The sequence below is a fragment of the Anomalospiza imberbis genome (genome assembly GCF_031753505.1).
Source record: "Anomalospiza imberbis isolate Cuckoo-Finch-1a 21T00152 chromosome W unlocalized genomic scaffold, ASM3175350v1 scaffold_31, whole genome shotgun sequence".
Lineage (NCBI taxonomy): Eukaryota > Metazoa > Chordata > Aves > Passeriformes > Viduidae > Anomalospiza > Anomalospiza imberbis.
Window position 1 is genome coordinate 2,679,145 of NW_027099315.1, and position 16,750 is coordinate 2,695,894.

General features: G+C 43.9%; 1 protein-coding gene across 8 annotated transcripts in view; it reads left to right on the forward strand.

Annotated features, from left to right (window-relative positions):
* Window positions 1–16,750, forward strand: part of LOC137465558 (splicing regulatory glutamine/lysine-rich protein 1-like) — a 448,710-nt gene that overhangs the window by 39,581 nt on the left and 392,379 nt on the right. For 7 of the 8 annotated variants that reach the window (XM_068177639.1, XM_068177635.1, XM_068177636.1 and 4 more), the window contains 2 exons: window positions 8,887–9,006; window positions 13,202–13,720. In XM_068177639.1, the coding sequence (XP_068033740.1) occupies window positions 8,887–9,006; window positions 13,202–13,720 (639 nt within the window). The remainder of the gene's footprint in view (window positions 1–8,886; window positions 9,007–13,201; window positions 13,721–16,750) is intronic. The other variant, XM_068177638.1, reaches the window with a different exon arrangement.

Here is a 16,750-nt window from a genome sequence, read left to right on the forward strand (position 1 = left end):
CCAAAACACCCCTCCTCCTCCCACCTAATTTCTAAACAAACTCAACAGTGAGACACCACCCAGGATCCTGATCAAGTTGCCACCCTTCAGATATTCAAATACTCAATCTTTCAAGGGAGACAGGAGTCTCTCTTGTGCCACAGACTCCCCAGGAAACACAATTGCCACTCTTGTGTTTCCATGTCACGCATGGCAACCGCCCGGAGAAAATCTGCCATGGTGACACTCTCCTTTCCATGTCACAGTGCTCTCACCACCGTGCATGGACAGACTGCTCATAGGGCTCCTTTAAGGATGCTTTGCCATGGACCAAAAGAGACAACAGTTCAGTTTCTCATTTTGGGACTACAGTCCCCCCCATTTTCCCCTGGGGCTGAGAGTCTAAGAACAGAGGTCTTCTTCTCCTCTTCTTCTTCCTTGAAGATAGAGGGCTTCTCCACACCTTCTCCAACTCTCCTCTGTTCTCTCTACTCCTCTGCTAGTAATTACTGAAACAAGTCTCTTGGCACACCAACGCACCACCCTAAGTGCAGCTTCTGTTAGGAGAATTTGGTTCAGTCTATGGCTAACAAGAAAAGTCCAGCCACAAGCCACTCCATCATCTCCTTCCAACTCAAGAATTTCTTCTTCTATCATCTCGGATCCCAGACTGTCTCTCTTCTACTTCAAATCAAGGAGGAGTAATATTTTACAAAGCCTTCATTTCTCAGGAAAGGGTTAAAAGCTCAGACTTCCTGGACGGCTGATATCTCTGCCCAGCAGCCGATTCCCAAGGCCAAGGCTGGGTGCCTTCCCCCCCCCTCTTTCTCCTCCGCGCCGGCAAAGTTACAGGTGCTGTCCGGACTTTCTGTCTCTTCCCTCTGGGGGGGGGATGACAAAGACATCTCCGCTTCTCTCCACCCTTCCGTCCACAGGAGCTGGCTCGGTTCCAGTCCTTCTACCCCTCAGCTCACCTCGACCAGGCCTCATGGCTTCCCCTCCCCCACCCAGCCCCATGGCTGGGCAGGGGAGATCTGCACAGCACCCTGGCCGGAACCAAAAAAGAGCGAGCTCTTGGGAGTTCCTGCTTTTAACCCCCTGTGTTCTCAGAGGCGTATCCCTATCTTCAGTGGTCACTTCAGGTGCCAATATCTAAACTTGACCACTGATTGGTTTGATCCAACTTCCTGAAAAAATCACTTCCATGTCAAACCATGACACAGGCCAACCTTTCAAGCCTGTCAGGGCCCATTTGGTTGGCATCCCTTCCATCCAATGTGTTGACTGCACCATACCGTTTGCTGTCGTCAGCAAACTTGGTAAGAGTGCACTCGATCTCACTGTCCATGTCACCAACAAAGATGTTAAACAGTGCCAGTCCCAATACTGACTCCTGAAGATCACCACTGGTCACTGCTCTCCACTTGGACATTGAGCTGTTGACTGCAACTCTTTGAGTGTGATCATCCAGTCAATTCCTTATCCATCGAGTGGTCCATTGTCACATCACAGAATCAGAGAATCAAAGAATCACAGAATCACAGAATATGCCTGTTCCGTCCCGGGGTCATATGCTGAATTGGAAATGACCCACAAGGATCACTGAGTCCAACTCCAGGCCCTGCACAGCACCATCCCCAAGAACCACACCATGTGCCTGAGAGTATTGTCCAAAAGCTTCTTGTCCAAACTCTGTCAGGCTTGGGGCTGTGACCACTTCCCTGGGGAGCCTGTTCCAGTGCGCAACCACCCTCTGGGTAAAGAACCTTTCTCTAATATCCAACCTAAACCTCCCCTGACAAAACTTCAGGCTATTTCCTTGGGTCCTGTCACTGGTCACCACAGAGAAGAGATCAGTGTCTGTCCCTCCTCTTCCCCTCACAAGGAAGTTGTAGACTGTGATGAGATCTCTCCTCAGTCTCCTCCAGGCTGAACAGACCAAGTGACCTCAGCCACTCCTCACAGAGCTTCCCCTCAAGGCCTTTCACCATCTTTTTTGCCCTCCTTTGGATGCTCTCTAATAGCTCAATATCTTTCTTGTATTGTGGTGCCCAAAGCTGCATACAATATTCAAGATGAGGTCACACCAGTACTAAGCAGAGGGGGACAATCACCTCCCTTGACTGGCTGGTGATGCTTTGCCTGATGCACCCCAGGACACAGTTGGCCCTCCTGGCTGCCAGGGCACACTGCTGACTCATATTCAACTTTCCGTTGACCAGGACCCCCAGGTCCCTATCCTTTGCACTGCTTTCCAGCATCTCATTCCCCAGTCTGTACATAAATCCAGGGTTGCCCCATCCCAGGTGCAGAATCTGTCACTTTTCCTTGTTAAACTTCATGCATTTGGTGATTGCCCAGTCCTCTAATTTGTCAAGGTCTCTCTGCAGGGCCTACCCACCTTTGAGGGAGTCAACGGCTCCTCCCAGTTTTGTATTATCTGCAAACTTGCTTAGTATCCTTTTGAGTCCTGCTTTCAAGTAATTTATGGAGTTGTTGAAGAGCACAGGGCTAAGATGGAGCCCTGAGGAATCCCACTAGTGACAGGTTGACAGTCTGATGTCACCCTATTCATTATAACTCTCTGTACCCGCCATGTGAGCCAGTTGCTCACCCGTCACACGACGTGTTTATCCAGCTGTGTGCTGGACATTTTGTCCAGAAGGATTCTGTGAGAGACAGTATCAAAAGCTCTACTGAAATCCAAAAAGATGACATCAACTGTCTTCTCTTGATCAATGAGGTGGGTTACCTTGTCAAAAAAGGAAATCAAGTTTGATAAGCAGGACTTTCCTGTCATGAAGCCATGCTGGCTGTGACTGATGACTGCATTGTCTTTTGGGTGTTTTTCAATACCTCCTAGAATAATCTTCATAACTTTACCAGGCACTGAAGTGAGACTAACAGGCCTGTAGTTTCTGTGGTCCTTCTTCCTGCCCTTGATAATCAGGACAATGTTCGGCAGCTTTCAGTCAGCTGAGACCTTTCCAGATTCCCAAGACCACTCAAAAATCATTGAGAGAGTTTTTGTGATTACATCAGCCAGTTCCTTGAGGATTCTTGGATGAATCCCATCAGGCCCCATAGATCTGTAGGGATCCAGCTGGAGCAGCAGATCCCACATGATTTCAGGGTTGACTAGGAGTAGATCATTCTCACAGACATGGTCCTCCAGCTCAGGACATGGAGACCCCCTTGGTCCATCATCCGTGTTGATGACATAGGCAGAGAATGTGTTAAACACCTCTGCCTTGTCCATGTCCCTGTTTGTGAGGTGACCATCCTCATCCTGTAACAGGCCGATGTTATTTTTACACTGCCTATTGCTATTATTATATTTGAAAAAACTCCTTTTATCATCCCCCACAGTTCTGGCAGCTTCAACTCCAGTTGAGCTTTACCATACAGATTTTCTCCTCACAGTGTCGAGCAGCAACTCTGTATTCTTCCCATGTCACCTGACCTTGCTTCCACCCGGCATACACCTTCCTGTTTTGCCTTATTTTTAAGAGAAGATTCCTGTTCAGCCAAGTGGGCCTTCTGCCTGGCCTGATTGACTTCTTACATTTAGGAATTGCCTGCTCCTGGTGACCTTAGGAGGTGATGCTTAAAAAGTGACCAGCACTGATGGACCCCAGCACCTACAAAAACATTTTCCCAAGGGACCTTTGTACAAGTCCAGGTAGATGACATCAGTCACTCTTCCTTCATCCACCACTGCTGTATCCCCATTGTAGAAGGCCACTAAATTTGTCAGGCACAATCTGCTCTGGCTGTCAGCAATCATCTCCTTATTTTCCAGTGCCTGTGTTTTGTAATAATGTTACACAGTAAGTGTTATATAACGGCATCAAAACATTGGGTACCTTTTAAATGCAAGAACAATCATTTGTTCAATTATTTATTGCTTATCTTCTCTAACTCAGGAGATAACAAAAACAGTCTTTGTTTTGTGTAACTGCAGTAATTAGTGCTATTTTGTACTGATGCAAATCTAACTGATTTTTAGGAGATAAATTAGGATTTATTTTTCTTGCAGAAAATCTGCTTTAAACTATTGCTGATAGTTATATATATATATGTGTATATATATATATATATATATATATATTTAAGTGATTTTACCACTGTTACTGTCAGTTTTGGGAATATGCTGTGTTGTGGTTTAACCCCAGGCAGGAACTAAGTACCATGCAACCACTTGTTCACTTCCACCCCTCCTTCCCTGGTGGGATGGGGAGGAGAATCGGAAAAAGATAAAATCCATGGCTGAGATAAAAACAGTTTAATAAGAGAAAAAAAAGTAAAACGTAAAAATAATGCTAACAAAATCAACAATAATTTAAAAATGTAATTACAATAAGAGGGAGACAGAGGAATAAAACCCAAGTGAAACAAGTGATGCACAATACAATTGCTCACCATCTGCTGACCCATGCCCAGCCTGTCCCCAAGCACTGACTGGTGGCTTATGGCCAACTCCCCCCAGTTTGTATACTGAACATGATGTTCCATGGAATGGAAAATCCCTTTGGCCAGTTCAAGTCAGCTGTCCTGGCTATGCTCCCTCATCGTTTATTGTGCACCTCCTCACTGGCAGAGCATGAGACAATGAAGAAGCCCTTGTCTTAGAGTAAGCACTACTTAGCAACAACCAAAACATCAGTGTGTTATCAACATTATTCTCATACTGAACACAAACCACAGCACTGTACCAGCTACTGAGAAGAAAATGAACTCTGTCTCACCTGAAACCAGAGCTGTATCCACCCCTTATTCCACACTATGTCATGCCAGGTCCCTGTTACAAATGGAGATGAGAGTTTAGACAAGTCCTCTCTTTGACTTAGATTTCTGGTAGTAGCTCTTTTTGAGGTGGCCTGCACCCCAAATGGTTCTCGCTCCCAAGTTCTTAAGAATGGCCAATTAAGTATATTTTAAAATGAATTATTTATTGAACAGACACAATATTAACAGACATAAGACTTTAAACAGACTACTTACTACACAGGATAAAACAAAAAGAACTACTCGTAGATAAAATACAGTGCACAATAAAAGGAACCTATATTAAAGCTAGTGAAGAAATAGTATAGGTTAAGAGTCAATGTAGCTTACCACCAAATTGATGATGGATTACACATAGAATCCTTTCACTCATTTCCTGGGAAAGTAACCACAAAGTTTGCATCCAAACTTCGGAGAGAAGTCCTACATGTTTCCAGGGTGTGTGTAGGAGACTTCTGACTTTGTGAAAGTTTGTGTAGCTTTTATAGTTTGTAAAGTGAATTGTCTGTCAGTCAGAAATTCCAGCTTATCTCCCTACATCCTGCTCTCAAGGCAAGATGTTTATTGTATCCCATCTGGTATCAGAGGTAACTCCTTACTGGACAAGCCTGCGTTATCTCACCAATTCATGTGAGGGGGGGAATGCCTGGAGCTATTGCACCAGCTGATGGATAGAACAGATAAGCTCTTCTGTGGCAGGGGGGAAGACTTATGTACATTCAGGTTCCTCAGGTGGTCATGAACCTGATCTTCTCTTACAGTGGGAACGACTTTGCTCCCCCAGTCCCCATTCTGCTGTCCATCCACTCAAGAGGTGTGGGAAGAGAGGTTGCCATTGAAGACTGAGGCAAAGAAGTTCTCAAGTACCTCAGCCTTTTCTTCATCCATTGTTACCAGTTTACCAGTGTTGTTTATTGGGGGGTTACACATTCTTTGACCTTCCCTTTCTGGTTGACATAACTGTAGAAGCTCTTTCTGTTGTTCTTTGTGTCCTTTGCCAGGTTCAGTTCCAGCTTCACCTTGGTCTTCCTCACCCTATCCCTATACAACTGTACTTTGTCTCTATATTTTTCCCAGGTCACCTGTCCTAGCTTCAACTGCCTATGCATTTGCTTATTTCCCTTTAGTTTGACCAACCATGCTGGTCTCTTGCCTTCCTTGCCTGATTTCTTTTTCCTGGGGATCACTAGCTCTTGCATTCTATGGATGGTTTCTTTAAATGTCTGCCAGGTCTGTTTCACTCCCTTGTGCCTGAGGACAGTCTCCCAGGAGATCCCACTGACTCTCTCCCTGAAGAGCTGTAAGTTTGCTTTCCTAAAGTTCAGGGGCCTAACTGCTCCTTACCTGACCCATATCCCTCAGGACTATGAACTCCACCAGTGCATGATCACTGCAGCCCTGGCTACCTCTAATGTTGATGTCCCCAATTAGCTCAGTTACATTGGTGACCAACAGATCCAGTATTGCATCCCCTCTGGTAGGGCTATTACCTGGCTCAAGAAGTTATCCTCCATGCACTCCAAGAGTCTCTTGGATTGCCTATAGCTTGCTGTGCTACTTTCCCATCAGATATTAGTGTCACAGGTGGAGTGGGAGCTTCAGACAAAGTTTATTAGAGAAGTCCTCCCATTGAGTCACAACGTGCAGAAAGGACCGCCTTGCTTTCTAAACTCCTTCTCAGAGAGGAGCCTGAGTGTGGCTGGATCCAATCTTAGCCCCAGACTTTGTCAACGGTTTAAGTCTAAAGAATTATAAAGGTGTGATTGAACCTATGTGCAACTTTGTCCTGTGGGATTAAGGATGGCAAACCAGATATATAGATATATATAAATGAATGATTTATATGATAAATTATTAGACAAAAATATCTTAACCAGAATTATTTATTACAGAGTATAGAAGCTAAAACTACTAGTATAGTATAGTGTACTATATTGAAGCAATTATATGAAAGCTACCAAACCCACCCAATTTTTAAGTTGAGATTGATGTTACTCACCCATACCAACAACTCTGGGCTCTTTCTTTCAGCCTCAAGGAGTAACCTTGAGGGGTGCCCTCACCCAAGGGAGGAATCTTCATACACTCTCCAAGAAAGGGTGTGTTAGAAGAACCTGCCATTTGAAAGTGGGACTGAACTTTTATAGTATAAAGTGATTGACTGTCAATTATATGTCTCCAGGTCAACTGTGCCAGCTTAGCATTTTTAGCTAAGGATACTTTACCATATCTGCTACATCTTCACCTCCATATCAGGATGCTTAACTTTGGGATTGATGAGTCAGACTGACTGTAGCATAATTCAACACCAAAAGCAGCATGGTATCCCCCTCTTAATTCACCACTGATAGCTTTGCAAAATAGGGCATTGTTCGAGATGTTTTACCTGCTCATGGCTGTTCTTCAGAGACAGCTCTTCACACTCAATCTGCTTCTTGATGTAGAAGGCAACCCATCTGCCTCTCCTTCCTCCCCCGTCTCTTATGAACAGCCTTTAAGCCATAGATAGCCACACTCCAGTCGTGGGATTAATCCTACCAAGTTTCAGTAATGGCAACAAGGTCGTAGCTTTCTAGCAGCATGGTGCCTTCTAATGCCTCCTGTTTGTTGCCTATGCTGTGTACATTGGTGTAGAGGCACCTCAGCTGGGCTTTTAGGTGTGTTGCCTTCCTAGAAGAAGACCCCTCAATTCGAGATAATTTTCTGGTGTTTCCCTGTTGGCTTTTATTAGCTTAGGAGTCCATGGCTCGTCCCTGTAAGACTGCAAGTGTGTTCCAGTGTGGCCAGCACACTTCAGAGCCAGCGAGGTCTAGATGCACTACAGCTGGGCTATTGATTTCACCCCCAACACTGTCATGCTGCCCCTTAACTCATCTCTGCCGAGCCTGGTCTTTTCCCCTCTCTCCTTCAAACCTAGTTTAAAGCCCTCTCAATCAGCCCTGCCAACTCACAGACTAGATTCCCTTTTGCCCTTGCTAGACAGGTGAACCCCATCTGTTTCCAGCAGGCCTGGTGTTGTATAAACCACCTCACGATCGAAAAAGATAAAATTCCACTGATGGCACTGATCTTTGAGACACATGTTGACCAGGTGGTTTCTCCTGTTCTTTTTGGCATTCTTCCCTGCTACTGAAGGAATTGAGGAAAACACCACCTGTGCTCCTGTCCCTTCAACCAGTTGCCCCAATGCTTTGAAGTCCGTTTTCATTGCCCTAGGACTTTTCTCAGCAACCTCGTCACTGCCAACCTGGGCACCCAGCAATGGGGAATAATCAGAGGGCTGAATCAGTCCAAGGAGCCTTCTGGTAATATTCTTTACCCAGGCCCCAGGGAGGCAGCAGACTTCCCTGTGGGATGGGTCCAGTTGTCATACCAGGTCCTCGGTTCCCTTCAGAAGGGAGTCACCCACTACAATTACCCTTCTTTCTTTCTTAACACCCATAGTTGGGATCTGTCTGGTTGACCGACTTGTTCTGGTCAGCCCCCTAGATAGATCTTCATCTCCACTATCATCTGCCTGATCCTCGAGTTCTAGAGCTTCATACCTATTCTGTAAGGGCACCTGGGAATGCAAGGGAGGCCAGAAGGGGAATCTCCTATCTCCCAAGCAGAGACCTGTTTCCATTCCCCCCCCATTTTTTAGGTCTCCTTCTGCCTGATGGTGAGAGGGTCAGGGCTTCTCCGACTCTTGCTGAGCTTCCATCCACTGCATTTTTTTCAGGGATGGAAGGGTGTGACTCCACCAATCTATTTCTCTCTCACACTCCCTGATACTCTTCAGCCTCTCCACTTCCTCTTTAAGCTCTGCCACCAGGCAGAGCAGATCATCCACCTGGTCACACAGCACGTAGGTGTTGTCTATGCTGTCATCCGATGTTACCAGGAGTACATGAGTATTACTTAAATGGTGCATTGCTTCAAAGGAGAGCATATGCACCTGGTGAAGCTTAAAGTATCCATTTTTACAAAAATGTTGATAGGCAGTATATTACTGAGGTGTAACTATATAATTTTATGTAGTGAGGCAAGGTTTATGTGGGGTTTTTTTTCTTCTTGGTTGACCTAATTTTTATGAAGTTTCAATATTAAAGTATTTTTCTTCTGGTATTATTCATATAGAAGTAGCTCTGGCAACAGATCACTCTCAAGACAAAAGGACAGACGAAGATCCAGAAGTCCCCTGAAAAAATGGTCTAGATCTAGGGAAAGGTGGAGATCAAGAAGTCGCTCTCATTCTCGGTGAGTTCCATTCCTTAGAAATTATACTGTTCATCTTAGCACATAGTACAAAGTTTTTGAAAACAATCTAACAAACCTTTTAGGTGATGGCAAAGGAAGGAATCTCTAAATGCTTTAGCCTGTCCCAAGGCTTTGTTTGTGGAACAAAATAATAGAAAGTAAGGGTTTTTTGTGCTCAGTGTACAGGTTTTGTCTGTGATATAGTTAATTTTTTTCATAGTAGTTCATATGGTGCCTTCAGGGGTTAAACCACAACCCTGAGGTACCTAAACTTTGATACCAGTCTAGTCTGCATTTATACCAACATCAAGCTGATTGAAAGTAGGTAACTTAATTATCAGACTTTAACCAATGAATTAGGTATGTTCTGTGTAGCCTGTGATACAAAAATGTGGATGATGCTTCTTCAGCCTTGTCAGCAGTTATACTTTGGATTCAAGCTGAACTTGATCCTGCATTCTGAGAACATGTATAAAGCTTTTGTGCACGAGATTGTCATGCTGGCGCATGTGACCCCGGGACCGAGTCAGCCGGGAGCGTGGCAATAAATAAAAGGACGGGTGCAATGGATTTGCCCGGAAAATAAGAATCTTTAATAATGCACGTAAATAACAAACATGGAGAAGCCATGCACAGTACAAGGGGCAGGATCCAAAGACCTAACAATGGGGCGCACAGAACCTTATATAACTTTATCTGAGGGACAGGGCTGAGGGGACAGGATCCAACCAGGGTAGAGAACAAAACATGACTAAATAAGGAAACTGTAGTAAACCAGTCAGAGGGTAGGGTTCAGGACATGGCCTTATATGGAATGGCTTACTTTGCATAAGTATTCCCATCATTCCATGCTCATTCCATGCTACTCGCCCTAACTTAACAAGATGTTTCCCATGGCCTAAGGTTAATGCTTTCTGAGTAAGCTGGTGGGGCCATTCTGCTGTTCATCCCAACCAGACCCACTCCAACACAAGATTTTTTTTTTTTGCTATTTCATATTGGCCATACACTACTGTAAGCACAAATGTATATGTCTATTATGTAACATATTTACATTTTAGCATCTAATACACCTATATTTTGCCTAGTCCATTAATTTTTAAGTCTGATTATCTAATTATTGAACTGTGAAATTCCAACAAAAGAATTCCTTTATCTCCTTGGATGATAATGTAACTTTCTGAGGGGTAAAATAGTGAATATTCACAAAACAAAAGTGACTGTAAAAGTAGCTTAATGAATAGAACCCTTGGTACTTTTCTTTCTGTTTCATCTCTTTAATCCCCCTGACTCATTTAAAGGGAGCTTCATACTTAGGTTCTCCAGTTGTTTTCTGAGGAAAAAAGTTTTGTGGGAAATAGAACTGCAGATCTGTGGACCTCAGTGGGAACAGTTAGGAGGTAGGCTACATAGCTGGGCTTCATTGATGGATCCTTTTGACTCTGTTGCTGTCTGGAGCTTCTTGAGATATCTGCTCATTGGAAGGGCCAAATCCAATCTCTGTGATAAATTACTAGAAGGTGCTTCTTGGGTCATTGTGAGACCCCTTGCTATTGCTGGGACTGTGTGCTGTTTCATCTTAATGATCTTACATTTCGTATGTGAGACATCCAAAGAGGTATTTGCCAAAACCTGATGGGAACCAAAGTCTTCAGGTCACAGACCATGAAACAAGCCTACTATTTATTAGTAGTCAAACACTTGTTCCAATGAAAAAAGGTGGGGGCTGTGTGTATAAATATCCTAGAGGCAGGTCTAGGAGTCATGTGTCTCCTTTGTTAGAAAGATGGTTTGGGGTCTCATGCTTCCAAATAATCCTTTACCAAAATGTAATCTTTCAGTGTCTTGGTTTGAAAGACAGGTGTCTGCCAAGGAAGGTGGGAACCTCCCTTGGAATGGAAAAGTTGACCCCCTTCCCTCCAAATTATTATAACTTTGAAATTAAGGGGCTTTCAGGAAAAGATATGGGAAAAGGAATAACAGTTCTTTACTAGTATGTATATATATAACAAGGCAAACAAACAACAATAACTATGGCAGCAACAACAAACAAAACCAGAAACCCAGTAACAGCCTTCTCTCAGCTTTCAAGCACTTTCCCCTTTGGTGTAGTTGTGGTCACAGCCAGCAGGGATGCTGTTGGCTCCCGGCTGGGCAGGGCAGGTGCGAGGAGTCCCTCACAGTTGCAGGGGGGCGCTGTGGCACGAGTTCAGCCGCATCTCTCATGTGGTGATGGCAGGCGTGCAGATGGTGAAATGGACTGTAGTAGGAACCTCGGAGCAGTGGCTGGGACGGCAGGGCCTGCCTCACTTGGGGGTAGCAAGCAAAATGTAGCAGAGACTCCGGGGCTGTGCCCAAAACTTTGGGGTGTTCAGGTGTCAGGTTACAGTGTAGCAAGAAGTCCTGAAGCAGCAGCAGAGAGCAGCAGGGCTGGGCGAGGGATCGCTCCCCGTGGTAGCTCACTGGCCATGGCTGGTCCCTGGGTCAGGCTGCGTGGGGGGGAGGCAGCCCCCGGAGGGGAACGGGGTGGTCCCGGGTCCCAGCGTGGCACACACTGGCTCTGGGCTCCCAAACAGCAGAGAAGCAGAGAAGCAAGCCAGTAAGCTCCAGTCACAGTGCCAAAGGGAAAGGGAAAAAAATAAAAAAAACAGGCAAAAGCCAAACGGCAACTGTATCTCTCAGAAAGATCCCACCACGTGGCAGTGGAGACCAAATCGCCCCACCAGAAGAGGAAGCAACCACTCCTCGCCCCCCAACTCTCACAGGAAATCCTGGGCTGGCTCTCACCCATCGTGATACTCCCAGAGCCGGGGGGAGGGGGTGGGGGAGGCAGTGACCACCCCGGGATGCAAAACAAAAAAAACCAAAAGAACCATCCCCAAGACATCCAGCCAAAGCTGTGATCTAACTGTGTGCACTTTTGGGCTCCATAATGTAAAAAAGATATAAACCTATTGGAGAACATCCAAAGGAGGGCTATGAAGATGATGAAGGGTCTAGAGGGGAAGCCATACAAGGAGCAGCTGAGGTCACTTGGCTTGTTCAGCCAGAAGAGGAGACTGAGGGAAGACTTCATCATGATGTACGGTTTGCTCACAAAGCAGAGGGGCAGGCACTGATCTTTTCTCTCTGGTGGCCAGCGACAGGACCCAAGGGAACATCATGAAGCGGTGTCAGGGGAGGTTTAGGTTAGATATTAGGAAAAGGTTCTTCACCCAGAGGGTGGTTGGGCACTGGAACAGGGTTCCCAGGGAAGTGGTCACAGCACTAAGCCTGTCAGAGTTCAAGCATTTGGACAATGCTCTCAGGCACATGGTGTGATTCTTGGGGATGGTGCTGTGCAGGGCCAGGAGCTGGATTTTGATAATCCTTGAGGATCTTTTCCAGCTCAGCATATTCTATAATTTTATGATTAATTAATTTTTATTTGGCTTGTCTACTAGAACATCCAGTGGATTTTTTCTCACTGTTTTTATGAACATGTATCATTCTCCCTATCACAAAGAAGCTGACTTGTTCTGTTACCTTGCTTCTGTTTTTATGGTCTTACTGATTTTTCAATAATTTTCTAATTCATAATGGCATTACAGATAGTTGAATTGTCTTGGTTGAGTTTTTGCCTTACATTTTACCTTTTGAGGGAATGTGGTGAAATTTTATCCCAGTTTTTTTGTTTCTGTGTATTAATTGATGTTGGATTTCCAAGCAGTTAAAAGATATTTATGTGAGAGAATACCGTAGAATAAAGACTTCAGTCCAGTCAGCGGTCATTATTCACATGGAGGTGGTTAATCTGCAGTCCATTTTACATGTACACCTATTTAGTAAAGAATGGATTTACAAATTGTAGAGTTTGTCTCACTCTTGATAAAATGTAGAAAATTTATGTATGTATGGTAACGTAGCTGTGAGGTGAAAAGACATTCTTTCAAAGTGTAATGATGTCACTTTGACAATCACAGTTTAATTTGATTTTTGCCCCCTCTTCCCCAATTTGGTTTCCAAATTTTTCCTATCTATATAGCCTCTCCCACATGGTGAACAGGGGTGACAAATGAAAATTTTGAATAATTACTATTTTTCAACAGAAACATGTATTTTGTCTTGAACAATTAATGTATGCTAAATAGTTAGTTGTAATTTTTATTGGAAAGTTCAAATATTGATTAATGGATTTGTGTTTGGCTTTTCACAGTGACAAAAAAAGAGACAAAGAAAAGGTCAAGAAAAAAGAAAAGGCCAAAGAAAAGGAGAGAGACCAAGACAAAGAGAAGGAGAGAAACTGGGACAAAGAAAAGGAAAGAGAGCAAGATAAAGAGAGACACAGGGATAAGGACAAGGAGAAGGACCAGGAGAAAGAACAGCATAAAGATCGAGAGAGAGTTAGAGACAAGGATGGGGATAGAGACAGGGACAAGGACAGGGAAAAGAACAAGGAGAAGGAGAAGGAAAAAGACAGAGAAGAGCTAGACCAGAACAAGGAAAAATATGATGTTATGAAAGAGGGGGAAAAGGATAGAGAGAAGATTAAGGACAAGGAGGGGGATAAGGACAGAAGGGAAAAAGGAGACAAAGAAAAGGAGAAAGATGAGAAGAAAGAGAAGAAGGAGCAAGAAAGAGAAAAAGAGAGAGATGATAAAAAAAAGAAAGAGATGAGATCCAGAACACCCCCAAGAATCTATAGCTCTTCAAGAAGATCTCGTAGCTCCAGCAGGTTTGTTTAGAATTTTTTAATGCTTTTTTGACTTGTCAGTACAGTGATGCACCATGTAAAATGCACATCCTAATTTTTATGTATCAGTATCACCATGCCACTTACTAATTCAATTTGTATTCTTTCTGCTTTTTAGATTTCCCCATAAAATAAAATCCATTCCAAAGAGCTCTATATGATGATTGATAGAAAATAGTTTATTGTTGGGCAACTGATACTTGCCTTTCACATTACTGCATAGTATAGTCCTTGAGGACAGTAAGTAAATGGTTCTTATGCCATTTCACTGTGTTGGAGCCATCCAAAACTTATGATAGAGGGACATTAAACACCATCTTTGTCCTAATGAAAGTTTGAGTCACTGGTACATAGTTTCTTCATTACTTACATACTGTACAGTGTTGGTCTGTAACGGAATTTGTTGGGCTTATGAACAGTTGGGTGGTAGTATTTGCCACTTGGCAACCTTAAGGATGGCAAGCAATAAATTTTCTTGGCTGGATGGCTGAAGAGCAGGAAGCAAGCATGTTATTTGGCTGACTAACCATTCAGAAAGGGAATGTATGTATCTCAGTTGAAAAATAAGGATGTGTTCTGGTTTGAAAGCAAAACCAGTGAGTGACTCCAAGTCAGAAATACATTTTATAAGGAAAAGGGAAAAAAAAAACCAAAACAAAGTACATGCAATAATACAAAAGAAAAACCACTGACAGAGTCAGAATACAACCTGGCACCCTGCTAATTAGGGTGGTGGTAGCAGTCCAAATGAAATGGTCTTGTTGAAGTGGTGGTCCTGTGGAAACAATCTGGTAGCTCTTGTCCTCTGGAAACCAGTGGGTAAAGGTAGCCGTTCCTATGGGAATCCAGTGGAAAGAACTGACTGCTCTGTCCCAAAACCCAGATTATAGCTAGGTGGGGATGCTTAGCTCCTCCCCCCTGGGCAGAGCATCTCACAATGGGCTGATGTCATTCTGAGTCATGGGGTGGGTCCTTGATTACCCGTTAAACAGAAATGGCTCCTGGAGGGAGTTATCACTGAGTCCTGTGGCAAGACATTGATGGGCCCATTAACAGGAGATAAGGGAAAAAAAACAATGCCACTCCTGGTTTCAACAGCTCTTAAGCATGGGAATAGAATACATTTTTATATTGTAACCTAGGACAGGATGCCTTGATTAGTTGATTAAATGTCCAAATACAAGTAAAAATTAACACTTCTTAACCATGCTGATAGTAATCAGGAAAGCAGTCAAGGTTAATTAGCTTTTGTTTTTGCCTATGAGGGAGGGTAAACTGGGAGGAAGTCTGGGTAAATTCAATATAGCAAAAGGAGACTGTGAGATTGATTTTAAGCTCTGTAAGTGCACTAACTCGAGCATATTCAAAAGCATAGCAGCTAACTTAAGTTCAGAAGCTTTCAAAACATTCAGCAATTATGGAGTTCAATAACATCATGTGACAAATTTAGATAGAAAATTTTATGTTACCTTGAGAGAATTAAATGCTGCATGAATTGGAAAAAGTTCTACATATAATAATCACTTCCCTGGACAAAAGCAAAATTTTCATAGCACTCAAAATTCAGGAGTTTATGGTTCATATAATGCAGAAAAAGGTGTAGTGGTTTCTGAACATTCTGTTTGGGTTATATGAAATGTTCATGCCTTTCTGGAGGTTTATGGGCAAAATATTGTGGCTTCTTTAAACATATACAGCTTCCTATTTTAATGCATTTTTAACATTATTTCATGGGTTGACTACTTGTTCAGAGTAGAGGTAGTTCTGTTAGCTTTGAAAACAACAATTTCTGCATGTATGTATCAGGAGTCTTGAATTAGATAATTAATTGTACTGGACTGACCTAGGTTGAATGCCAGGTGCTCACTAAGCAACTCTATTGCTCTTTCTCCTCAACTGGATCAGGAATGGTGTGGCCAGCTGGAGCAGGAAGGTCATTCTCCCCCTGTACTCGTCGCTGGTGAGGCCGCACCTTGAGTACTGTGTCCAGTTCTGGGCCCCTCAGTTTAGGAAGGATGTTGAGATGCCTGGGCGTGTCCAGAGGAGGGCAACAAGGTTGGTGAGGGGCTTGGAACACAAGCCCTATGAGGAACAGCTGAGGGAGCTGGGGTTGTTTAGCCTGGAGAAAAGGAGACTCAGAGGCGACCTTATCACTCTCTACAACTTCCTGAAGGGTAGTTGTAGTCAGGTGGGGGTTGGTCTCTTTCTCCAGGCAGCAACTGACAGAACAAGAGGTCACAGTCTCAAGCTACACCAATGAAAATATAGGTTAGATATTAGGAAAAAAGTTTTTCACGCAAAGGATGATAAAGTACTGGAATGGTCTTCCCAGGGAGGTGGTGGAGTCACCATCCCTGGATGTGTTTAAAAAAAGACTGGATGTTGCATTCGGTGCCATGGTTTAGTTGAGGTGTCAGGAAACGGGTTGGACTCGATGATCTTGAAGGTCTCTTCGAACCTTGTGATTCTGTGATTCTGGATGGGGGAGAAAAATACCATGAGTTGAGATAAAAAAGGGGAGAGATCACTCACCAATTACCATTATGGGTGTGGTGGGCTGACCTTGGCTGGATGCCATGTGCCCACCAAGGTGCTCTGTCACTCCCCTTTCTCAGCTGGATAGGGAGAGAGAATAAGACGGAAAACAACTGATAGGGTGAGACAAGGCAGTTTACTAAAGCAAAAGTGAAAGTTGGTGTGTGCACAAGCAAAGAGAAAAAAGAAATCTCTATTTCCCATCCAGCCACTTCCTGGGAAGCAGGGTGTCCTGGTTTAGGGCAAATTTGGGAGAAAACCTCCAGGAGGAGCACCCCCCAGAAAGCAAACCCCCCCATGGCCTCTCCCCCCACCTGGTTCGGGAAGAATTTCCTCGTAGAAAAGTGGAAAAAAACTGTTTATTTAACAGGCAAAGCACTCCCCAGCACAAAAAAAAAAAAAAACTGAACAACACCAGATGACAAAACTCTTTCATCACTCTGAAGAGATGACAAATTCAGAAAGTCTCTCCTGGCA